The sequence below is a fragment of the Apis laboriosa genome, unplaced genomic scaffold, assembly GCF_014066325.1.
Source record: "Apis laboriosa isolate Shangri-la unplaced genomic scaffold, ASM1406632v1 scaffold42_cov153, whole genome shotgun sequence".
NCBI classification, from domain to species: Eukaryota; Metazoa; Arthropoda; class Insecta; order Hymenoptera; family Apidae; genus Apis; species Apis laboriosa.
In genome coordinates, this window is record NW_025223257.1 from 935,955 (window position 1) to 962,005 (window position 26,051).

General features: G+C 39.7%; 1 protein-coding gene across 1 annotated transcript; it reads right to left on the minus strand.

Moving 5' to 3' along the window:
• Positions 1–2,419: 2,419 nt before the first annotated feature.
• LOC122716064 (neuroendocrine convertase 1-like) lies at positions 2,420–22,551 on the minus strand. The gene is made up of 14 exons (XM_043938774.1): positions 22,351–22,551; positions 11,046–11,150; positions 10,727–10,966; positions 10,374–10,520; positions 10,114–10,180; positions 8,898–9,169; positions 8,154–8,366; positions 7,928–8,028; positions 7,409–7,474; positions 5,641–5,793; positions 4,366–4,535; positions 2,906–3,039; positions 2,677–2,808; positions 2,420–2,521 (listed from the first exon to the last, which is right to left on the minus strand). The coding sequence occupies exons 1-14, from the start codon at positions 22,549–22,551 to the stop codon at positions 2,420–2,422; spliced, it is 2,103 nt and encodes a 700-aa protein (XP_043794709.1).
• Positions 22,552–26,051: the final 3,500 nt, after the last annotated feature.

Consider the following 26,051-nt stretch of genomic DNA (forward strand, 5'->3'; position numbering starts at 1 on the left):
TTTTCTCTAGTTTTCTTTTTCAGCCCGATATTTTCGAAATTAAATAGCGTAAAATTGAAGTTGATATTTAATCTTTCGAACGTAAAATTTCGCGTCGGGGGAGTAGAATATATAATGTTGAAAATGTTTTTTCTTTTACAAGAAAGGGTTATGAAAGGCAGGAGAGTTTTGATTTATAATTCATTCATGCTCTGAATATAGAAAGGGTACTTTAAAGTAGTTGAACCATTCCTCGGAAGTTCGATGTGACGCCTTCGCAAGCCATTTAAAACGCGTAATTATTTATATATCGATCTCTCTCTTTCGGGAAAACTCTGGATAACAGCAGTTTTCCTTTCGCGAAAACTTCCCCTAATCGAATCTTCCGCTTTGGATAATTCTTTCATTTAACGTGATTTCATTTTTCTCGGCAAACAATCGTATTTTACACATTTTTTTTTTAAATATTAACGTTAATTATTCCACTAACGGAAGGGCTTTAACTTTCATTAATATTCGTACAATTAATTCGCGGTAATTTCATTTCAATCGATAAAGCAAACGATCTTTAATAGAAGGGAGGGAACGCGTTTTCGCATGGTGGCCAGAATTAATTCACGTTTTAATTAAATTTTCCATGGATTCTACTTTCCATGTACAACGATTGATTTCAATTCACGGATATATAGTTCCTATTGTTATTAATTTCTCGGATAACTGTGTATATCCGTTATCCCGATTCAAGATTAAAACACATCAACATGCATGTTTGCATTATCGTATCCGTTGAGATTGAATTTTATCGAAGCAACCAATTCCTTTCCCCCGTGACGAGAATTGAAAAAGTGAGTATCGTACGCATCGTTCTTTGACGTCGAACGCGAGTTTTGATTGAAAACGAGAAAGATACGAGAGGGGAAGAGTTTGTTAATTAACAGAAAATTATTACTAACACGAAAGAATTGTATCTCGAATTGGAAAATGATAAGAAGAAAACGATCTTGGTGGAAATTTCGCTCGAACTTAACCCCTTAAAGCACGAAATAGTTGGCGAGCTGCGCTAATAGCTTTCACCATATTTCACTGGAAATGTTCCTCGCTTATGCATCGTCCCAAAACTCCTCATCATCTTGCATAATTTGCATTTTTGCATCGCGAAATGATTTATGACCGTTGTATCCGATCCTATTTTCAGAATAATCGTAACAATTATTAACAAGAACAAGAAATTAATAGTTTTTTTTTTTTTTTTAAGAAAATTTCCCTAATTTCGATTCGTTCTCGTTGAATATGGTACTAAAAACGAATAAATAATTCATTTTCCTTATACGAAAGCATTCGTATCTACCGATATTTTCGTGGAATTAAACATAGGATGGATTTTAAGAAAACTTAATTGCATTACTCAGAAAAAGAATATCGGAACTCGGTCACGTTCTATTTAAAATACGTGTTCTCTACGAGATCTCTTAAATACTGTTTCCTTAATCTTTGTGTTATGAGAGAAATAATAATATCTTTTGTCGGGAAGTCGGAGTTCAATTTCCTGAGAATGCTTTTCTTAACGAATAAATCTTTCTATAAGCGAAAGATTCAAAGATTCTTTTGTTTATTAATTCATCGATTATAGAAATTAATCAGAGGAAATATTAAATTTTACACGCTAAATTCAAAGAGAGAAACTATAGAAATTTACACGAGGATTACACGAATGTAAATTCATCTACGTGCAACGAGTCTTTTGATTCTGAAATTGTCTTCTCGTATCTCGCATCGTATTCCTCTAAGTTATCGTTCTGCCAAGCAATGGATTTAGAGAACAAGGAAACGTATGCCATAACAGCGACATATTTACACAAGAAATGCGAAACATGTTATATTTGGGGTAAGCCTGTTGCTTGATGGAAATTATTCTGAAAAATGTCAACATGGTTTCTCTTATTCTACTTTCATCCCCTCTTCCTTTTTTTTCTTTTTTTTTATTTCATGCATGCTTTTTTGAAAAAAACTGCTAGAATATGCAGTTTGTTTTATCATTTTCTTTGTATCGTAGCCATCTGTTATTGATCTTTACATTATCAATTATATTCTTACGTTCTTATTAAAGATTATTTTTTTTATATTCTCTGGAATAAAAAAGGATATGTAAGTGATATATGAAAACTGAATNCATGCTTTTTTGAAAAAAAACTGCTAAAATATGCAGTTTGTTTTATTTATCATCAATTATATTCTTACGTTCTTATTAAAGATTATTTTTTTTATATTCTCTGGAATAAAAAAGGATATGTAAGTGATATATGAAAACCGAATGAATTATACAAAAGAAAAAAAAAATGTATCGATTTTTATTATTTCATTCACCTTTATTTTTTTACATTTTCTTTTTTATATAACAAATGATAATTTTTTCTAAAAATATATATATGTATATATATATTCATAAGAATTCGAGCCAATCTTTTTCATAGACGTCGTTTGTCTCTTGAAGAAGTAATCCTAGTTTCCTCTCGAACATAGATTTCATCGATCGGTCATCGTTCTGCATAATAAGATATTCGATTCAAGTCTTTCGCGTTAGAATGTCGAAAATATTAAAGAAGAGAAATTCGAAGCTCGTCGAAAATTATCAACGAGGAAAAAAGGAAATGCAGGGAGAAATTCTTTTACAATTCTTTTACAATGAAATCTACTCACAATGTTTCGAATTCGATTGTAGTCCTGATTGTAAATTCTTGGCCCATTTTTACGATACTCGGGCATTACTCTGGTTCCGTGTAAAATCAATGCAAATCCTTCTATCGTCCCATTATTTTCTTTCGGGCCGATCTGTTGAGTTGCAAATGAACAAGTTCGATTAGATCTTGCATTCTATTCTTTTTTTCTCGTGTGAAACAAACAGGAAATTAATTCTTGAATGGATTACCTCGTCAAGAATATCTAAAATCCATCTACCACGTGGATCCTCGCCCCACGATGCTACAGACATAAATTTCCACTTTTCGAAACCTGCTGTCGAATCGTCCAATTTTCTTGGTTTCAATATCTGTACTTTTGTCCCTTGAAAATGCATCGAAATTTAAAAAAAAAAAAAAAAAGAAAAAAGAGAATAACGATCCAATGAATTCTATTTTCACTATATTGTGAAATTTATCTTATTTTTTTCTCTTATGTGGAAATGAAAAATTGTTTTCGAGCAAGTAAAAATTCAAGAAAAAGAGAGAGATAAAGATTCAATTAATAAATTTTATTTCTCGTAATTGAAATCAGGAGAATATATGCATTGATGGAAATCGTGTGGCCCTTTTTTCTCAATCGATCGAAATTATTACCGTTGCTTCGTGGTTACTTGTTTTTCAAATATTCCCCAATGCATTCACGCGCGAAATATTGGCTATTAATATAACAGAATTCGCGACCATGTTCGAAATTAAAGCTACGCAATGTCCCTTTCCCTCCCCCTCCTCTCCCTCTCTCTCTTCGATTCATTAGAATTAGTTCTGATTCAATTCTGTTACTGTAAAATCGATCGTTATACACGAATGTATTTCTATTACATTCTCGTAATTTATTTTTCGTAATTTATTAAGAAGCAGATAATAATGGTGAATAAATGGACGTAAGAAAATCTTTGGTTAAATTTGCTTCGAGAGATACGAGATTGAGAGAAAGAGGAGGAATTATTTTTCAAAGCTTCCTTCCCATTTACCAACTTTTTCCCTCGCAAAATAAAAGCTTTATTAATGCTCGCGTTGACACCGCGGGGTATCTTTGAAACTTAGAGGAAAGAAAGGTTGGAGGTAAAAATATTTTTCTTTAAATTTCTCTTTAAAAACTGGATGGAACTGAGAGATTATAAATCTCGCACGCCTCATCGTTTTTCGAAAACGATAATTCACCACGCGAAATCGATCTCGAGTAGAGGGGATGCGCCTCGATCGAATCTGTGTGCGAGAATTTTATTTCCCCATCTCATTCTCTCGAGTCTCGATCGAGACTGAGACAAAATCTATTTCGTACGACATATAAATACATCGATAATATTTCTATTAAAGTTTAATGTTTTGGTTTCAATGTTTATATCGACGAAACACGCGCGTATATTTATATTATAATCGAAATATTTCTATTAGAGTTTAATATTTTGATTTCAAATGTTTGTTTTGAAAAGGACGGAACGCGCGCGTATATTATATTATAATCGAAATATTTCTATTACAGTTTAATGTTTTCGTTTCAAATGTTTTGAATTCGACGAAACACGCGCTGTATTATATGTTATCATTGGAGATTATTATTTCCACGAAAAGCTATTCCCCACTCTTCCACTATTTATATTCGACGCAGTTACGGTTCAACATTCGACGGAAACGGACGGATTCTTACCTGATGGCGCAGTTAGATGTATCTGAAGAGAACCGCGTACACTGTACTCGAGGCTAACCTCAATTTCTACGTGTTCCAAAAACGTAATCTCGTCCCCCGCCTTACGACACTCATCTTCCGCCTCGAATCGTATCCTTCTTGCATTTCCATAAGCCAACTTCTTGTCGATTCTAGACCAGGAAGAAACGTTTTCTCGTATATCGAGTGTTTCCGCGTGTAATCTTGTCGATAGATTTTATGCAAACTTTCTGGAATATTGTCAAGATGGAAACTCTTAATCGACTATTAAACGTTTTACTGTGAATAATTACATCGGATATCGGTTAAGCGACATACATGGGATGGATGTGCATCGAAATCTCGTCGGAATTCTTTTTCGAAAGGAAGTGACGCGCGGTGACACGAAAAATGTTGGTTCGAAGTTCGGAAAAAAGAAAAGGAAGAAGAAGAGGAAGAAAGGGAAAGGTCTTGGTTTGAAGGGCGTCGGGGCAGCTCGAAGGGGGAAACGGTAAACTGACGCGAGAAACGTACGAATAGTCTCGAGACGTTCCACTTTTTCGACTGCCTTCTTTACGGCGCAGTAACGAATGACTGAAGTGCACTTTACGGCATGTTGAGTTTAACGACGTAAAAAAGTCAAAGCGGGCTTTGCTGCGCTTTTCAAAGGATCAAGGACGAAACGGGGAACATCACCCGGTGTTCTGATCGCGAGAATCGCGACACGTAATTTGCACACGCCTGTTTTCTGTCTCTGAAACGCTTGAGAAGACACGTTTAATTTTCCTCAATGTGATATTATAAAAATTGTTATTAAAAAAATACTTGGTAAAAATTGAGATATAAATGGAACGTGTGCGAAATAACAGTGTCTCGAGTTCGTACGAGTGTTAGTGGTGTTTAAAGTTTAAAGCAAGAAATTACGTATAGTGATAATACCTGTAGTGATAATACGTGTAGTGATAATCTAACCGCGAGTGATAATTTCTATGTGTGTGTTTGCATGTGGAGGAGGTAAGTACGATTGGATAGTTTCGTATTATCGATCAATTAAATAACACTAATTTACTAATTTTATTAATTTTATTAATTTTATACTTGATTACTAATTTTATTAATATATAATAATTAATCCTGTGTCACATTTTATCCGATTAATTCTCTTAATCGTACTTTTCTACGCGTTCAAACGAAATGCCTACGTTTCGCGTATATTTAATGTTGATAAAAAGTCGTGGATAAAAAGATGTTATCGATTAAGGGAAAAGTATTACTTACCCTTTAGCAACGTCCACTTTACAGATGATCTTGTCGGGCACGGTGGTCCAATTGTAACTTGCCGAGACCAACGAATACGCGTTCATAAGTCCAAAGCCGAAACGTGAGTTGAACCAAAATCCAGCCGAGTTTCTGAACCAGCCAGGATTCTCCCTGAAAATCGATGCAATTATAGGACTCCGCGAAACGCAGAACGACCAACGAAAAACGAAACAGGTATAATCTTTTTTTTTTTTTACACAGGAGGAAATACTCTTTTTTTCAACATTCTTTCGTCTCTTTTTTACGAAAAAAAAGATCTTAATTCTTGGCAAATCGTATTTTAAATCGATCACCGAATTATTACACGATGATATTAAATTATTTCACGGGTTTATTTAACGATCGATTCGAGATCTCCCCGTGAATAATTCGATGATCGATAAATCGATCGCGTTTGCAAACATCGATTTAAGCAACAAATGGTTTCATTTAAACGATATCGGACGCGGAATAAAGCATTGTTCGTTTCGTTTCGTCTCGTTGAGAGGGCCGATACAATCGCGCAATCAGGTCACTAAATCCGACCTATACCTCCACGCCGTGAAGAATGAAGCTTGGAAATTGTAAATCGAATCGTTCGATTATTATTTTCGTCTCTGTCCTCTCACGAACACGATTATTGTGAAACATAATGTAATAATAAAAAAGAAGAAAAAAAAGGAGCACCAATAAATTTTCACCCATATTTAATTCATTTTTCAAACGCATCTTGATTCTGTATCTTGATCAACCTCGAAGAATTATCATTATCTTGAAGAAAGAAACGATTCTTTCTCGTTTCCTTCCCGTTCGTTTTACAGCAATTATCGTTTCTCGTCGAAACAGCGCGACCTACATTTCCTCCCTCCGTCCCGAAACGAATAAGAACGACACAATGGTTTAATCCATCCGCGTTGGATCCGCGATGCCCAAGGAGAAAGAAACTATATCGAGTTCGGTTTCCTATTTCGCGAGAAAGCTTTCTCAAAATTTGAAAAAATATTTAGCAATAATCGAAAGTAATTCTATTAAATTCTATTAAAGTGATTCGATACATTGTCAACGTTACTACGGAAATTAGATAGAGATGTTATCGTATTCGTAATTCGAGTAATATACATCGTCATAACAATCAAATAACAATCTTGGAAGAGAGTCTTGGAACGCATTGAAATTAGATACGCCTTATGCATGGAAGAAAATAGGCTATTTATGCTTTTTGTTTCAAATCAATATCTCAATTGGTTCCCGATATACGAGATCTCAGATTTAAAAATGTGAAAAGAGAGGCATGAATGGCATATCCGCTGTGACCTACATCTTTTCTTGCGTACGATGTAACGTAGTAACAGTGGAGAAAGAGGTGAGTGAGCGGCTGTAACTGACCAGCGCATATGGTGCATCATTGGGATAGGTCACGGTGGATGAGAGAGAGAGAGAGAAAGAAAGAGAGGGAGGAAGAAAAAGAGAGATCCGAGCGTGTGCAACAAGGAAAAAGATTGCGTTGAATTAAAAATCAGGTTTCCCTTCGATGCAGGATATCTTAAGAACCGGAAGTCGTATCGATGCGAATCAAAAGAAGAATCGAAGGCCAAAGTTACTGCTTTCTAACGATTAACTTAGATTGCACAGCTTCGAATAGATTTTCAAGAGTTATGCAGTTTAAAATTTGGATAATTTTAATTAAATATTATGCAAATATGATAATAGAAAAAATAGGATTCGTATGTTTCAGAGTTGAGCTTACCTGAGTGGACTGTATTCCGAGCTCCAAACGATGAGATGTTGCACGTCTCTCCAGGTTAAATTTTTGCTTCAAGAATAATAATAAATTATTTTCATTATTCACTGTATAGCGAAGATATATTTGCTTCAATGGAAGATTTCATGGCCGTGTTCCGGGAACGAGTTATAACAAGGAAAATAGCTTAAGGCATTCTTTTTAATAGGTTAAAACAACTATAGAGGGATATTGTTGTTTAGATTAAGAATACCGTAGATTTTACCGCAAAAAAAAAACACACACAAAATTTGTTCAAAATTTTCTTAATCGAGACAACAATAAATTTTTAATCGATACTCCATGGATTTCCCTTTAAAAAATTTTCAAATTTCAAATATTTACGACAAGGAGACACGATCTTCGAATCTCCTTTAATTTTATGCAATTATAATTCGATCTCATAAATTAGAATGAAGTTTAAAACAAAAAAGGGATTCCATTGGTTTCGAAAAAGAAAAAAAAAAAAAAACAAAAAGCTCGTACTTCACTTGCAAAGCTAAGGCCAGAATACCGGCAGCTAATGGAGCGGATGCGGAAGTACCAGTGTGTCCAGTGGTGCACGTATTTTTTAAGTCTGTCGTCACCTAAAAGACTTTGTTAAATTATTCCACTTTCGATAAAAATAGAGCCTCTATTTATTTTCTAATTCAAATTTGCACTATCTATCCCTATTAATCCCTATTAATAAAAAATGTGACACAATGCTCACTATCATTTGATCGTGGTAAGCTCCGCTGCTGTACGTCGTGGCCATTGTCGCAGGACAGCTTTCACCGTACCATGGAAATTTTCCGGTCTGACTAGCAGAGCCTACTGCGATTGTATAAATGCTTCCCACGTATCCATCGCATCCGCAATCGTCCGATTTCAAACCCCCATTACCAGAAGCCCATACGTAAATACTTCCCTTGCCATCCCTGCCCTGGATAACATAATAATCGACGATTAATTAACAAGATCGATCGAACTTTAATCCGAGGGAAATAAAATTTTTAAGGATGAATAAAAAACGAATATTACTAACACAAGAATCATCAATTTTTCTCGACTTACATTATATTCCAACCACCATCGCGATATCCTTTATCGCACGCCATTTTCTCGTATACGAAATTAATTAAAAATTGCGGGAGAATATCTTCGAACGGGGGAAAGGCCGAGATTCGTGTATCTTCGTTATTCTAATAAATTTACTTTTAGAGGAAAGAGAGAGAAAGAGAGAGAAAAAAAGGAAGAAATTCGTGGGCGGAAATATTATATGAACTAACGAGGTTAACGGAACTCCGTTGGTTTCAAAGTAATTAACGTTTCAAGTAATTAGAAACTCTTGACCCATGTCGAAAGCGACTCAAAGCGAGATCATCGCCGCTCGTTAACTCGCGTCCAACCGAATTAAACGAAACGTTTCAACGCGTTTTTAAAGCGTTCCATCTTTCGAATCCCTTGTACTCGCCATCTCGATACCACGTTGGAGCGCCTCCCTCGCCAGTCTTCCAGGTGCCTCCAAACTTTTCCCATCGTCGGCAGGCCCCCACGAGGCCGTGTAAACGTCCACCAATTCTGGTTTGTACCCGAGGGCCTCTCCCTCCACGCGATCGTTGACCAAACCGTCGAGAAGCTTGATACCACCGATCGAGGACTCGAAAGCAACGCCCACGCCGCACTTGTGATTGTTCGCCTCCATCGCTATTTCCCCACCGCATCTCGTCCCGTGACCGTTCATTCCTGCAAACGGTTGAATCGCTCGCGATACGTGAGAAAATAATATTGTTCGATCGGGGAAACATGGAGCGGAGAGGATTCGTGATTTTTGTTGAACGTTCGAAGAAACTCTTCCAAAGTTTATCATTGACGTATCGATGCAAGTTTGTAATAATACGTGAAAAAGTAACATGGATCGAATCGGGAAAATTGAACGAGGAAAATTCGTGGGAGGAATCATCCAGATTTCGTGGATTCGTTGGAAAAAAAGGAAAGTTTATGTTGGAGAATCGGAAGATGGTTATTTTTACAATTTTGGACAAAGTGATCGATAAGCGAGTGATAGTCGTACAAGTGAATTTAAAAGCAATATGTTCGATCAGGGAAATTGAATCAAGAGGATTGAACGAAGTGGAAGAAAAAGAAACGGAAGATGATTGTTTTGCGCGAATGTGATGTCAAGAGTATCTCGTGAGTAAAATCTCGGAAAGTTTTTAATTTTGATTGAGACGATAACGAGAATAGTCTGATATTAATATAAATATGTCATATAAATATGTCAATAATATCCCGATATCCTGTGCAATCATGGAGTTTTGGGAGAACGTTATGGAACGAGTCAAGTTTTAAACTAATTTTCCACATCTTCGAAGTAATAATGTAACTATGCACAGCTTGTCCGTCAATAGTTTTGAAGTTCGCTTATCAGTGAAACAATTTCTATATTATACGAAGAACGATGTCTTGGAAATACTTCAACGCGAAACGAAGTAAATCTGGGTAAACTATCTTGATCGAATTAATTTTCGGTCTATGTACTAGATGATTAAAAAAGTATATAAATTTTATTTTCTTTTCATTTTTTTAAATTCGTCGTTTTAATCCAAGAATATTACTCGAGGATAATATATTTGTCGATAGAATAATTGGTAAATCGAAATTTACTTTAACAATTTTTAAACTCTTACCTGACAATTCGTATCGTGGAAAAGGATCGTCGTCACCCTCGTTCACATCATAACTGATATCAGGATCCTGGATTAATAGAAACAAGAAGATTATAAATTCACGAGAAAATTAAATATTAAATCGAAGAAATGGGAAAATTAGAAAAGAAGAAAAGTGAAAGATTTTGAAAAAAATTCAAGGATGCGATCTTGAATCATGATTCCTGTCATCTGTAGGATGCAAAACGTACCTCGAAGTAAAATTTCGTGTTATTACTCACGTAGTTATTTCGCAAATCGTCGTGGGTATATTCCAACCCATCGTCCAGAACAGCTATTCTCACGCCTCGACCAGTTATCCCCAGTCGATAGAGGGGTAGAACGTTTAGATCCAGCTTGGGGAGAGCTTTGTTCGATCTGGTATCTCTCTGCAACGGTTGATAAAGAAGCTTTATCTTTTTATCACGTAAGATAACTCATCCATTTTACCAACGACTTTATTTATTGATCAGATTTCATATTGATTTTCCTTCTGCCTTCCCTTTTCCAATTATTCATTTATTTATTTTTTAAGTATTATATTTATTCCAAACGTTTCGTAATATTTTTTTACAAGAACATTTTATTTCATTACCAGATACCATTCTTGATCCCAAAGTTCGTCATTGAACATCAATCTGGAGTCCTGGGGATCTTCCATTCGAAATTCTTGCCAATCTTCGCCGTCGTCGCCCTCCTTTATACTATTCAACCGGTACTGATCTACCTCCAACCTCTTCTCCCTTATCAGAGGTTTCTCCGAATCGAGGCTAGATAGTGGCACATAATCGCGTTTATGTCGCTTGATCGTCTTCTGCTGATCCGCCCAAATGATCTTCGAAGCAGAAGAATCGTGTCAGTGAAGTGGAATCCTTGTAGATTGAAAAGAATTTTTAACGTCGAGCTTTTGTTACCTTGCTGCTTGAATTTAGCGCTTTCGTTGAACGAATTCCACCCCTCTTTTGCTGTCCACCCTTGTCATCTTTGAGCCATATATACGTGTCCTTGAATCCCAAGACCTGAGATAAAAAAAAAAATCGTAAATTTGCAAATTCTGCGTTTTTAATGTAAAAAAAAAAAAAAAAAAAAAAAAATAACGCAATATCGCACAGGTTTCGTTAAAAAAAAAAAGTTTCGTCAAACGAAACATAGAGTACAGTGTACAGATCTGTGCATAGCTTTTATCTACCTCTAATTTTTTTTTCTTTTTTCGATTTTTTTTTTATATCACCGGTTCGAACAACGTATCATCGTACCACATTTTTTTTTCGGCTAAAAATTTAATGCAAAAAAAAACATCGAATAAGAATAGCTTTCGAATTTCTAAAAAAAACGAACGAAAAATAAATCTATGAATTTTTCCATACCGGTGGAAAAATAAATAAATAAAAAAAAAAAAAAAAAAAAAGAAGATACGGTTTCGATGCACAAACCCTCGTGCGAAACAAAAATCGAAACATTTTTACTTTCCACCGTCTGATTCGTCGCGACCCCTCTCTGATCGAGCAGCGAGGGTGCTGCGCCGTGGACGTCGCGACGTTTCAGCCCTTCGAACGATCGAACGGGACGCTTCGAACAGGATAGCATGAACTAATGGTTGGTTTCTTGGACGAAAGGATGGATATAGGTGGACGAATAGAAAGAAAGAAACGGGACAAGAGGGAAGACTTTGAGGGATGGAAGGGTCGAGGATCTGGAATAGGGTATAATGTTACGATTATACAAGTATATATCTGTACGTGGTGATAGAATTTTTACGTACGATAGAAGCGTACGATATCGTTTGTTCGTTCCCATGAAACGGGAAGAAGATCGACTTAATCAAAGTCACGATATTTCTGTAACGAGGAACGCTTGGTTTTTATTTTCGATCCATCCCCTCACAATTGGATTTTCCGATTGGATGCCCCTGATAGTTTATCGATCCACGACCTGGCCTGATTGATGATTGTGGTGGCGACTGCGTGTGCTGGCGCAATAGGGCACGACGCATGGGAATACGTGCACGGTGTGACGAGGAATTGCAGGTGCAAAGTGGTTTATGGCTCATCGTCGCGGAATAAGAACGGAGGTATGGAAAAAATTGTTAGGGATTTCTCGAACGGCTCGACGACGCGTTTAATCGTGATAATAAATTTTCACTCGCGATTGAATATTTTTTTTTTTTNAAAGTGTATCGAGCTCAATATTGAAATGTAAACCGAATACGTGCAATTTTCGTGTAAACGAAATATCAAAGTTATATATGGAGATCGTATAAACAAAACGTGTGTGTGTTTTTTAACGTTATGAATGTCAATTACAAATATTACAAGAGCTCCTGGATTACATACGTTGCATAAATCGGACCATGTGTATATATATATATCCTTCCCCACTTTGCCGGTTTAACGTCGTATCTAGATCATTTCCATATTCGCACCGTTTCAATGGAATGTCGCGATTAAAAACCTCGTTCGTCATTGAGAAAACGAAACGGAAAATGAACTGTCGAAAGTTTGAAATATTTCTTCGTATTATCGAATAACTCGGCAGCCGAAAAAAAATCATGGGATTCGAACAACGCGAAAGAAATAGCTCTGTTGATCCATTGTTCTGGGATCTCATCACGGACACGTATCGCGATTCTTTTCGATAATATTGCTCGGTTAATTAACAGTCGATACAACGGTATATTCGAACGCATTCGAAGATAACACCGATCGTCGGATAACGCGATCGATTCGAAAAAAGAAGAGCCAACAGCCTCGACGGTCACTACGATTTTCTCTGTGATATTACCTGTGATAGGATCTATCGTTTGGTTACGCGATAGGCTCAAGAGTGACCCCAATTTTCGTCGAATCGCATCGTGGGAAACAAAGGGCGGAAAAAATTCACGAAACCCGTTATGAAACAATAATCCCTGCCTGGCTCGGCTCGCGAAAAAAAAATTTCCCTATAATCCGGTATCTATTATATTTGCAATGTATTCAACCAGAGGGAATGAATTGGATTGGTCGTTGCCGTCGAATCGAACGATAAACGATCGAATATCCTCCTCGACGAGGAGGATACGCGCTCGTTTTTCCCCCCTCGTATTCTCCTTTTTGTCCCCACCAGTCTATTTTTTATTCCGTTGTTTCGTCTATTTTCCCTCCCTTTCCTTTTACTTTTTTCGTTTTCGGAGAAAGAGAGAGCGAGAGATGGAGGGCACAATTGAGTTTCGGACGCGCGGATGAAAAAGCGATGGTACGCGCGAACGATGGCGTAAGCAGCTACCGATTTTCATGCCACTTGCCCCTGTACATCGATGTTATCACGACTTCCGGCGCCGGCAGGAAGTCGAAGCCGGCCAATTTACATCCACGACACCCCTATCCCGCAAATAATTCCGCCGACGCGTTTAAGAAGATTTATGGAGTCTATTTTGCCCGACCCGTTCTCGCTCGTTTCAAGTCGCCACGTATCGCGGATTTTTCATCCCCGACTAAATATTTTATCCCACACCCTCCTCTCACCTCCTCACGGAATAGATGGAACCCTTCTAATCGTGACTTTTCCAGGTTAATCCGCGATTCTTCCCTCTTCCCTGTCACCGGTGTGCGGATACTCGACGATAATTTCAAACGACGTGTTCTTTATTCTTCTTCGTCCATCGTCTCGATGGAAATAAATAATCGGTCCCTTCTTCGCTAATTTCTCTTGTCGATCCCTCGCCTTTGGGGAAATGAGACGCGTTCTCGATGTTCGGTTTAAATTCCACGTGGGAGAACGCCTCGAATCCGTCTGTTACGTGGTTATGGCTCGACTCCCTTCGTCCCCGTGGCAATCGACGCTCCACGCTGTCCGAAACTACCCCCGAGACGAGTTCTCTCCCCCGTTTATTAACCCCTCAAAACGCCACCTGAACGCCGTTTGGGCACGGGAGAGAGGCTTTTGCGATTTAGAAGAAGGGAGGGAGGGCGAAGAAATCAGCGTTGCTCGTTACTTGGCGATCAACGGATTCCTCCTATCCTATCGGTCGAATTGCGCGATCGATCGTCCCCTCTCGTGGCGAAAATCTGCGAGTTGGAGGCGAGTTTCAACTCGGTTTGTAACAGTCTTCGAGCAAACGACTGATTCTAAATGATTCCGTGTGGTGGAACGAGAAGAGTGGGCGAGGGACTCGGAGGTAATAACGAGAGAGAGAGAGAGAGAGAGAGGGAGGGAGGGAGTATTTTCGCAGTCCATTTGTTTTGATCGGATTTCCAACTGTCTCTGGTAATCCCGGGGTAGTAAGCTCCCGCAGGCATCGTCAGATTCCAATGAAAACCCTAACGTTTCCCCTATTCCTTCGTGGAAGAGAGACACTTTTCTTACAGGGACACCCCATGGATCCCTCAACCCCCGTGATAGCTGTTTGCTATCTGTTTGCTGGTTTTCCTTCCTCCCTCGATCGTGCTCTCTTTCCCATTCTTTCTCGTTTTTTGCACGAATTGTATTCTTCGTTTTCCAACGATTTACCGTCATCGATGTTTCTACGAGCGTATCGATATCTCTGATCGAAGTTAATGAAAACGGAATTTTTCTATTAATTATAATTCATTCATCGTGGTTCCACCATCTTCCCCTTTCCCCGTTCCCTAGTTCCCATTTTCACGAATTTACGCACAGAGTTCGTAGAGTTACACGTCCGGTTGCTCGCTTGTCCGTAATCGCGTCGTCATCCGAATATTGTTTCCTGGTATAACCGCATCGTCGATTAACGGTCGAGTCGCTCGATAATAATCGATATCGTAGCGTAGACACTCGAGATCCGCTCCCATTCGAGGATCTGCAAACCTTCCATCCAGGAATTCAATGTATATAATTGAATTTATCGCCAATTCAAGGGTGCCAATTTCGAGGAACACGCATCATAAGCGTTCCAAGTTGGAAACGGGGAGAATTTGTACGATAATACGATCGATTATAAGTTGAACAACGTGATACGCGGATCGTGTAACGCGTTATGAAATTCGTTGTGTCCGCGTCGTGAGGCAAAGATTCGAGAGAAGCGAAGCTGATTCGAAGCTTATTCTCGTTGCGAAGAAAACAGCTTAGCTCCCTTGAATTGAAAAACTTTATTTGGATGAGATCGGATTGAAATTACAATTGGGAAAGTTGACGACTCGAGATGATGGTTTCTCTCGCCATCGGAGCCCGTCCGTTCGGCGCATCCACGAGCCCAGCCTCCTCCTCCTCCTCCTCCTCCTCCCTCCCCCCATAACGCGTAAGAAAATTGAATTAGCGAGGGCAATCTTCGAAAGTACGTCAAGCCCTGGGACACGTCAAAGTCGAAGTTTAAATTGAAATCAACCCCGTAACCAGCGTCACGTGAATTTGGTCAAAGAGGGGACTAGCTTCGCGTACATACTCGATCTCACTTAACTCTTGAACCTATTAGTACCGTATCGATTATGTTGTGTATCGGAATTATGCGGGTGACACGCGCCGCTACCCGTAAGTGTGCGAGTAAACTAGTATCTAATTTCACGGGAATATCGAGGAATACCTGACTGACGAGTAAATATTGTCGCGTATCGATTCGATTTTGATTGGGATCGATAATTTAGGCGGGTAAATAAAAAAGAGGGCAGATCGATTCCCGGAACAGAAATCGCGAGATTAATTAAATTGTCGAGGCGGTGGCTAAACGGAGAGAAAACGGTCCGCGGGGGGAAAAAAAGCGTATTTATGAAATATTTCGCGATATTCTTTTTCTCTCCACCGTCGCAACAGCGATGGTGCGTAAATTTTTAAAATTCCAGAAAATGGAATTAAGTTGTGCATTTTTAAAAAAGGTGAAAAACGTGGAAATATTTATAGCTAGGAGATTAAATTCGTTTTCATTTATGAATGGGACGTGAAATGTAATCAAACGTTCCTTGATGAAGGAATAAACGCGGTAACGTAATGAGATATTCGTCATCTGTGTAGAAGGATGGTGGTAGAGGAGGAGGCACGATCGATATGAAATATGGAGGGCAGAGTTAGCCATAGATCAGAGATCAAATATCGAGACCTACTTGAACCGAGATTAAACCTTTTCGAAGGTAGGAAGCTAACGAAGGCGAGCGCCAAGCGGCAGGTCGCTGTGACATCTGTCAAGCCCCGTAACGGGGAAGTTCATTATGGCGTTCAGCAGGGCGCCACGTCATTTATTTCAATTACTGCCAAACGGTAAAGCTGAATCGGCAGATCTCCGCATCCGTTTCGATCATTTATGAATGTTCGTCATTAATGGCGTTGAGAGAAAGAGGGCGAGAAAAAGAGGGCGCCTACTATCCCTCCCCCCTCCTCGTCCAAAGATTTTTATTTCGACCCCTCCTCTCGCGTTATCAATCTTATCCCAATTTTCTTTTGTCTCGAGTTTTTAATTCGTTCCTTTTTTATCCGAGTCAAAAAAGAAGGAAAGAAAAGTTCGCATCGTTCCATCCAGTGAATAAACATGAGTATTCAACCTATACGCCCATGAATATATATGAACGTCACGGGAAATTTGACGAAATTTATTTGACATTTTACAAAAGATTCCCTTTGACGATGACGATGATCAAAGGATGGCCAATTTCCATTGAGTTCGACGGCGCGTGCGTTAACGGAATTATCGCGCTATGTATAACGATAATTGTACAACTCGCGGGGATTATCACCAACGTCTTGAAATAATATTTCGAGACGTAGAAATTTTGCAAAGGATCTGATCCTCCATCGGGGGATGTATCTCCCCCTCTTCGTTACGATTCTCAGTGTCGTCGGATTAATACGGTGTATAAAGAAAACACTGTACTCCCATCCTCGTACACGGGAAATTAATGTTAGGAAATTCATTCCAACAGTTTCATAACAGGTTCTCGATAACTGGATTTCAATTTGCCCGGAGGCCAGGCTTGATTGAGCAATCTCGTGCCTTTATAATATAGGATGCCCGTGTAAGATATATGATAAACCGAAGCAACTTAGACGTTCGCAAGTTTCACTGCGAGTAATCAGCTTGCTTATCGGATTTTCTGCTTCCTGTGCGCCTAGGTAGACGACAGATTGCGACAGATTCGCTAGTCGAACGCGAGTTAAAAATCTGTTCGTTTGTCTTTTTTTTTCTCCTTTTTTTTTTTTTTTTACAATAAAACGAATCGCTGTCAAGTTCGTTCGTCAACCAACCCTTGTGTACGACGTGCAAAATTTTCGATTTCGTTCTCGATCTCGATAATTTTCGATCGGGGCAACGATCGAAAGTATTATTCAAAACTGAGAAACGTTCGATTCGTCTTTTTTTTTTTTATTTTTTTTTTTTAGAAAAAAAATATTACGTTTGGGGAGAAAATATCGAAGAAATTTTAAATGTCGTCAAAATTTTGAATAAGGTAACGTTATATATCGAATAGATGAAAGCTTTCGAGGCGACGGAAGTTCGTTTCCGAGCCCGATGAATAATTACTTTTTCCTTCATTCCACATCCGTCAGTCACTCAGTTCCAGGCGTGTACCTGCTACGTGAACGGACGTAAATGCGAGTGAAATCCTAAAAAAATTGGAACTAACTTTTTGCTAACTTGGAACTAACTTTTTTTCAGATATCGGATTGTCGAGTAGAGGAGGAAGGGTACGATAATCGAAGAAATATAAGAATAAAAATTTCGGACAACGATCGATTGCTATAATACACGACTTGACATGACGACTACTAATTATAATATTACACGGATAATCGGAGAAAAATTGCAGTTACTCTTACGTTTTCAAATCGATGATACCTAAAAATGTCCGTTGTAATCGTTTACCAGCAGGATGTTGCGAAAAGAAACAAATCCTGCGCCTTATTGCGACTATTCGAACCATGGAACAAATCCTGCACCTCCAAAATCCTACACCTATAGAATCGGTCTCTCGTAATTTATATTCATTCGAGATAATTTAATTCCTCGATTCCAACGTTTCGCTTTTATTGGAGCCCGTGGAAACTCGTGCGTGAATTTATTCCAAAATTTCATTCGTATGTATCGCGAACAGTTTTTTTTTCTTTGCGTCGCAGAATCAAAAAGGAGAGACGAAAAGAGAAGAAGAAAAATAAAGAAATCGCGCTACGATACCGATCTGTCTCTTGCTGATCATCTCGAATCTACGTATCGACGTCCAAATTAGAGAAGAGATAATCCTATCTTCAATCCCTCTTCAACGGAAAGACCGAATAACCCCGATTCGTGGACCAATTACGAACGTGTACACCCCGGATCGGATCGGCGATAAAAACTTGGAGAAGTTCGGATCGTTTTTCCGCCCCCTCGCATTCTTTCACGCTGTTCCACACCCTTTGAGGCCGGCCGCACGAGCTTAATTATACGAAATAATTACACGACGTACGGGTAGAAAATGTAGGAGCGAGCGGGGGGAGGGGGAGGGCACGTGAATCGCGTTCACCGTGGATTGCGGTCGGCCACGAGGCAGGCAGGCAGCTGCAACTGCGCCAGTCGTGGGTGCAGCTGCAGGGAGATGCAGTTTCGCGGGTGCTCACGGCGGGGCCTGGCCGGGGTTAAAGCGGGTTTGAAAAAGGAGAGTCACTCTGTTGGCGCGTAATTATGCCGCGTGCTGCCCACTTGTATTATGCCGGTTGATGTTGATGAAAACGCGCGCGTCGTTTTTTCTTTTTTTTTTTCCAAGCCACGAAAAATGATTATGGTAATTGCGACGATCACCACGACGAGCACCACGTCTTCTCCCCGTCTCTTCCGGGCAAAGCGTCGAGAAGGGAAGTCTCGAGGGAAAGTGGATCAAAGTTTTGACGCGTGAGGGTGAGGGATGAGGGGTGAGATTCTTGAATGCCTCGAGTTTGAACGCGACGCGCGTGCGTTCAATTTGAAGGGAAGGAGAGCGCGTGTGTGGTGCGATTTCGCGAAAATCCACGTGGTGAATCTTTTTCGGATAAGAAAAAGAGTTTGTGAAATGTCGTCGTGGAAAAAAAAAAAAGAAAACGTAACACGCGCGAAATGGACGAAATTTATCTATTGTATCGACTTTAATTCTACTTTTGTCTTTATTAGAGATTCGTCTGTATCCAACGAATTTTACGATACATTCCGTACTTTCGAAATTTTGCCTTCGTGATTTAAGAGTTTATGGAACACATTCGCTCAACTCGCGCTCGTCAAATCGTAGATGAAAATATATATATATATACATATTTCTTCGACTCTGGCGCACCACGTGTCATCTCCCCCTCCCGCGACATCGAATCTACGTTTGAAGAAAGGGTAGGAGCGAGAAGTCATCGTTATTCAAAGATCACGGACGCGTCTCAATTTCCTTGAGAGAAGTTTCCGCTTTGTGGACCCCAGTCAAATACGCGTGGAAAGAGGGCTCCCGTTCACTCTAAGTATTTTCCCAGCTTCTCGAGCCTTTGAACGCGAATCCCCTACATTTTTCCAACTCTTCCTCCTCCTCCTCCGTCCACCCCCTGTTCCGTTGGCCTGGTAAATCTGCGCTAAAGCGTAAACGTATTTCAGGCCTTCGAGATCCAGCGAGACGTGAATGTAGCGTGGGGTAGCGTGGAAAAAGTGCGGCCAAATCGTTTCCCCGACGGCACACGGATCGCTGCAAAGAGATTATCTCGGTAAGCAAGCCTCACGAACCATTTGATCGCCCGTTTCACCCATTCTCTCCCTCCGTTTCCGTGGCGAGATTCGCCGAGACATCGGCCAGATCTCGTTTCTCTCCTCTTCCTTTTTGTCTCTCTCCCTCTCTTTCGTTCCTCTTCTCCATCTCCCCCTCTCTCCTCCGGCTCGTGCACTTTGCAAAACGAGTTCTGCCTCGAGATCAAGTCGCGCGAGAGAAAACGTCCACCGAAGAAGAAGAAGAAGAAGAAGAAGAAGAAGATATCGTATCTCCCCCTTTTGCCTGTGAATCTGTGTGTGTCGAATGTTTAGCCGATCGCTCTTCCCCTCCTCCTCTCCTTTTGATTCTCCTCGAGATGAGATCGCGACCGTTACCCATTAGATTAACGTGTACTCGAAGCGAAGTTTAATAAGAAATTATGAGGACGTCGTTATTGGTTTTTTTTTTTTTACGACGCGTTTTGGATTTTCCCCGATTCTTCCGAGATTCCTCTCGATCTCGCGCACCTCGTATTTTCTTCCCCACTCGATTATTCCCATTTCCGGAAAGGAAACGGAGATCGAAAAAAAAAAAGGGAAAGAAAAGAAGAAAATTCATTTCATCGCTTCAAGGAAATTACAACTTGGAATTATTTATTGGAAATATTATTTATCGATGAAACGTTTTTCGCGACCGGCACCCATTTCTTTCGTCTTCAATTGACAGAATTTCGGTACAATGATAAATTATTGCCGGGAAACGTTTGCTCGGGCTGTTCGTATTGTTTCCGGCAATTTTTCAACAACAATTACGCTTCGAAACGTCTAAACAATGGAACAGGATTTTTGCTTTTTTTCCAAACACCTCCTTTTTTTTTTTCCGCGTTGGAAGAGATCCATGATGTTTGCGCAGCCAGGAATCCGTGACATTTCTGTAATCCCCCCTGAATGCTGTTTTTCACGCAAATTATTCCACCCGTGTTTCCTATCCCTCCTTCTCCATAAGAATCGGTATTCGTTTTCCGCGATAACAGCAACGTTTTCGAAGCGGATCGCGACCACTCTCTTGATTCACGTCGCGTTTACGTCACGCGTGAAATCGACCAGGCGCGTGTTTAACGAACACTTGAGATTAGAGTGACTCGCTGCGGATTATCGGACGTGTAAAACGTCTGGTTGTACATCGCATATGGTGTCGTCGAGGATCGTTTCCAGTACTATTAATTAATATCGTTCGATGTTCGCCATTTGAATCTTCGCACGCGACGCCGCTTCCACGGTTACGTTACGTTCTACGCGCTCTGATGCGACGATTACTTGCAACGTGCTTGCAACTTAGGGATAATGGATCGTCCCTGATTCGACGCGTCGTCTTATCGACGGCGAGAATTAATTTTTTGGGGAAATCTGTCTGTTAGAAGAATATAATATAACAAGCAGCGCGAAGGTTACGAAGAAATTTACGAAGAAAACGAAGAAAAACGAATGTATCGTTGGAATATATATCGTTGGAATATCGTTATATCGGTAAATGTAATTGCATTGTGCATTTACAAAATTGTATATTCAAAATTTCTAAAACCAACGACACGTTAAACCGGAAAATTCGCAGTATTTCAATTGAATCGTTCCCCGCTCTTTGGACAGGGCTTGTATTTGTTTTAATAAAATTAATTTGCTTTGTTTTGCCAGACTCCCCTTTGCGAATAGGGGGGGAGAGGCTGGTGAACACGAGCCAGATGAGAATGTACATTTCATATTGGCCCGTAAACGCTGCATTAATCGGTAACGAAAAATAATTTCCGCCATTTACTCGAAAGGGAATTTACTTGAAAGAGCCGCTTTTAACGGATGAAAAATAACTCGCGAAAAGGAAGAGACATTTCCAGATATTTCATCCTCCCTGTATTTTTGCTAGTTTACGAGTACTCGATTCATAAGGCGATTCCTTCCCCCATCCGATATTGTTTTCGTCGATTTCCCACGAATAATTTCGATCTCGCGGCAATAAATTCCCCGCCTCTTCCTTACCGTTCAACAAGAAGGAACTTTTCGCTCGCGACTACTTCTGTCTGAGATAAACACGAAAGTTAAGTTACAATGGCGGGATGCTCTGGTCGAAGTTAAACTAGAATTGGGCGTTGCACAAGTGGCTAACAATAAGTTATTAAGCAGTTGTTCAAGTTTTAATTGCATCTCGCAGTACTGGCATTCAGAGGGGAGAGGAGAGAGAGAGAGAGAGAAAGAGAGTGGCCTGGTCTACGTAACGTTGACGAACTTATTCCCAGGATTACCGGTGAATATTCCACGGAACGAGTATTTCTACCGTGCTTTTTTTCCCCATCTCCCCCTCCTCTGCCCCGTTTCGCGCCCCTCCATTTTCAAATATTAACTCTGCGGACCACGAGAATCCCTTGAAATATTAAAAAGTTTGCTCACATGGGCGACCGCGAGAGAATGACAATCTCTCGTGCAATTCCCACCGAATATCTTCTTTATTATTTGATTCGTTTGTTAAAATGTTTTCAAGCGAATTTCTGCCTGAAAAATGATACGAGAAGTCGATTTCCGTTCCGCGAGAATCGCGCGCTAAGAGTTTCATTAAAATCGATTCGATCGATCCGACTTACCGGACCAAGATGCTTATATCCGCTCTGCAAAGCCAAAAGGGATGCGACTGGGGGTCCGCCTTCGATTCGAACTACCCATTCTTCTTGACGACGATCATCGATACTCGTCGCAAATTCATTCATCGACACGATCCAGCAAGCGATAAACAAAACGAAACGAAAATTCACTCCGATATCACCCACGACACCGATCGAAAGCATTTTGATTCGTAATTAAAAATAATCAAATGATCCGATCATAATATCATTGAATCCATCTCGATCGATATTTCTAACGTATTTTTTTTGCACTTGATTTCTTTCAGTTCGACGTTCACACGACGACCAATGGATCTCAAATGACACGTGATCGAACAATGTGTGCGACAATTAGCTCTGATCCTCCTTTTTGCTTGTCGAGGGATTTATTTTCCCCACCAAGCTTCCCTCCTAGGCTGGAAAGTAGCGGTGGAAGGGTGAGCCACGTGATAACGTAAACAAGATACGATTAAGTACGAAGATTGATTGCTTGTCTGTTTTTTAAGCGGAACCATTTGTTTTTTTCCATTCCCTTTCCTTTCGAGCGAGTCAATCTTCGAGTCGAATTTTTTTTCTTTTTTTTTTTTTTTATAATAAATTTTCGATGCAAATTTCTCCCCCTCCCTCTCCCTTTTTTTTTTAAATTTATCTTTCTTTCGTCACGCTTTTTAAATTTCATCATATCCAAGTTCATAAAAGTATCATTTTTTTTTTTTCTTTTTTATTATCGAACTCGCCGGAAACTACAACTCGTGCATAGATCCTTGAGATAGATCGGGATTAATTTCGGTTCTGTTTACTTGGGAAAGCGTTTAGATCAGAGCGAGGAATTTGAAGAGAATATAATACAAAGCGGTCGCTATTAATTCGCAATTTCAATTACAACTCGAGTCAATCTCGCGAGAAATAATTCCCCCGTTTTATCAGATGTCGCGAGGAATCTTCGATAATGTCATTTTTATCCTCCTTTGATCTCGCGAAACAGATAATTAATTCGATTCGCAAGTTCCGTTGCGGAATTTCCGCTCGAATTTTCTTTTAAAACTAATCGCGGATCGGATCTATCGCGGAAATTTTCAATATCTCTCTTATTTATTTACGCGCTCGTTTATTCGTCGATTCTATTTATTTTTTATTTCAATTTGTTTATCATAATTTCAACGGTACACATATACGTTAATTTGTATTTCGCTCGTTTCTTTCATTTCCCTTGAGAAAACTGTTATCCACAAAGGATATTTGTAAAGAAAAAAAAAAAAAAAAAAAATTTACTCGAAATTTCATTTCCTATCCCATTACCCTGGAGACAGGACAAGAAGGGCAGGAAATTTTGAAGGTAGGCTCTCTGTAATATACGAAAAGCCAATCAAATTCTTTAGGATAATCGGTTTAATAACTCGCACGTGGAATTTGTCGGTTATATTGATCAAAAGCCTCGAATTCGTTTTGTCATTTTTTACTTTTATCCTCTTTTTTTTTGTCCAAATTTCCATACAAAATTGAAAACCCGTTTTTCGTTTCTATATCCCTTTTTATTTATTCTTTTTTTTTATTTTATTTATTTTTCACAAATTCACTTCTATTTTCCGAAGTGAGCAGCTTTACAGTGAACAGTTTTCCAGTAATAATTCTAGATAACGTTCTCCCCGCGATAATTGTAATATTTTAAAACTTAAACAGACACGTTCGAAGATATCACGGAGAATTATTAGAAATTATTCATCCGGTATTTAGATAAACTGGCGTAGAGATACAAAATGGAAATCTGGACATAATTGATGGAGGGGAAACGCGGACAGGTAAAGAGGATTTTACAGTTTTCCGTCGAAAACGGCTTCACTTTGTCGGCCTCCGGAGGGTAGTACTTATAAATAAATTCAACCACCGTTACCGGGGGAGGGGGAGGGGGAGGGGCTTCCTTCGCATAGATATACACGCGAAGACACACCGAAGGGTGGCCGATAAAAGCAAAAATACAGAGGCACCAGGCGTCGTAAAGTTGGTAGGGAAAAGAAGAACGGGGGATATCTGTCGATAAAAGGAACTCGTTTTGCTTCTGCTCACGTCGAATTCGGGATAAATCCTTGCCTCCTCTATTTTTTGGAGGATTTTCCACTTTGGCCGGAACATTGTCACGGTATAATTTAAGCTTTTTATTGGCAATTTTTTCGCGAATGAACACAAATGTGATATTTCGCATATTTTTCTTTTTTTTTTTTTTTTTTTTTTCAAGATTTCTTCTCGCAGTCTCGTCACGAAGAGGGATCGAAGGATAGAATAATTTTATTCGTTGATTTGTTGGACGCATTATTACGATCGAGAAAAACGAGATACAACGAGTAATTGGTAGAAATTAGTGGGAAATGTCGAGCCATTCGTTTTCACTTAATTCGCGCCCGTTTCTATCGAGGAAATTCGATTTTCCGTGAACGTGGAGGACCTTGGACCATCGCGTCCATTTCCAGCCCAGAGACTTTCCTATTTTGCTCCGTGCCGACGAGTTCCAACTATTTCGAGGCAATCGTTTATGGCCTCGAAACGTGCATTACTTTCCTGTTAACGGGTAACCGTGTTCGTTGTCACTCGCTGACAGTTTTCAGATAATTCCAGTCGCAATAGTTAAAGGAAGTTTGTATTCTATTAAGGCGCCATGTACATTACGTACCTCCATTTCTGTGCGCGTATTGCATTCCTATTATTGTCGTTTAAATCACGTTTATTAGTCGTATCGACCATGATTATATAGATTCGCTACTAGATCAAAATCGAAAGATAGATAGAAGATCGAAATTTTTTTTTATCTTACGTCGTATTTCCCCCGTTCTTTTTTTCGCACGCGCACGATCTCTTTCTTCTCCTTCATTAAAGAAAAGAAAAAGAAATCTCTCAATTCGGGGAAGGAAAAAGCACTTCTCGCGTATTTCGTTATCGTTGATAAGTTCGATCATCCCCTCGTCTCGTTCGAGGGGCGTAATCAGGTAGTGACGTTTATTAAACAGGCCGCTTGCCCGCTCGAAATAGAACGCGAAAGTAACCGTAGAAAATTGGAAAGTTTCCGCGCGATAAAATCGGACTTAATTTTCAATAAATTCCCTCTCCACTTGGCCCTCAGGAGAAGAGGGGGTGGTGGGCCGGTTGTTCGCCGTACGTGGCGACGACCATCCGAAAAGGGGTGGAGGTTGGAAACAGTGGAAGGAGGAAGAAGGGTCGGAAGGCGCGGAGGAAAGGTAATTTACTTGGTAATTATAAAGTTACCAGCTCTGGCGACGCGCATAGTTGTGAATATTCAAATGCGATTACATCTATGATCGCATAAATTATACGTCTCACCCCCGCTCGCTTCTTGCCCCGCCCTCTGCTCGCGAATTTCATCCTCCTTTCTCTCGTCCTCCTCCTCCCCCTCGTTTTAATGCAACTCGAAAACTTTGACTTTGGTTGGTTTGTACACCAAGGGGAGGTCCTGGCCTGTCCAACTGCTACCACGTTTTTTTTCACTGCTATCGATCTCACGAGTTTCCCGTATTTTTCGAGACGAAACCTACCTCACCTCAACGGTGAGGAAAAAGTTACGATGAAATTGGTCACCTTTGGCTCGTTCGAAAGATCGGCCAAATTCGATTTCTCTCTCGTCTTTCCCGCGGTATGTCCGTAAATGGACATTGATTTTTACGAGTTTGTTCGAT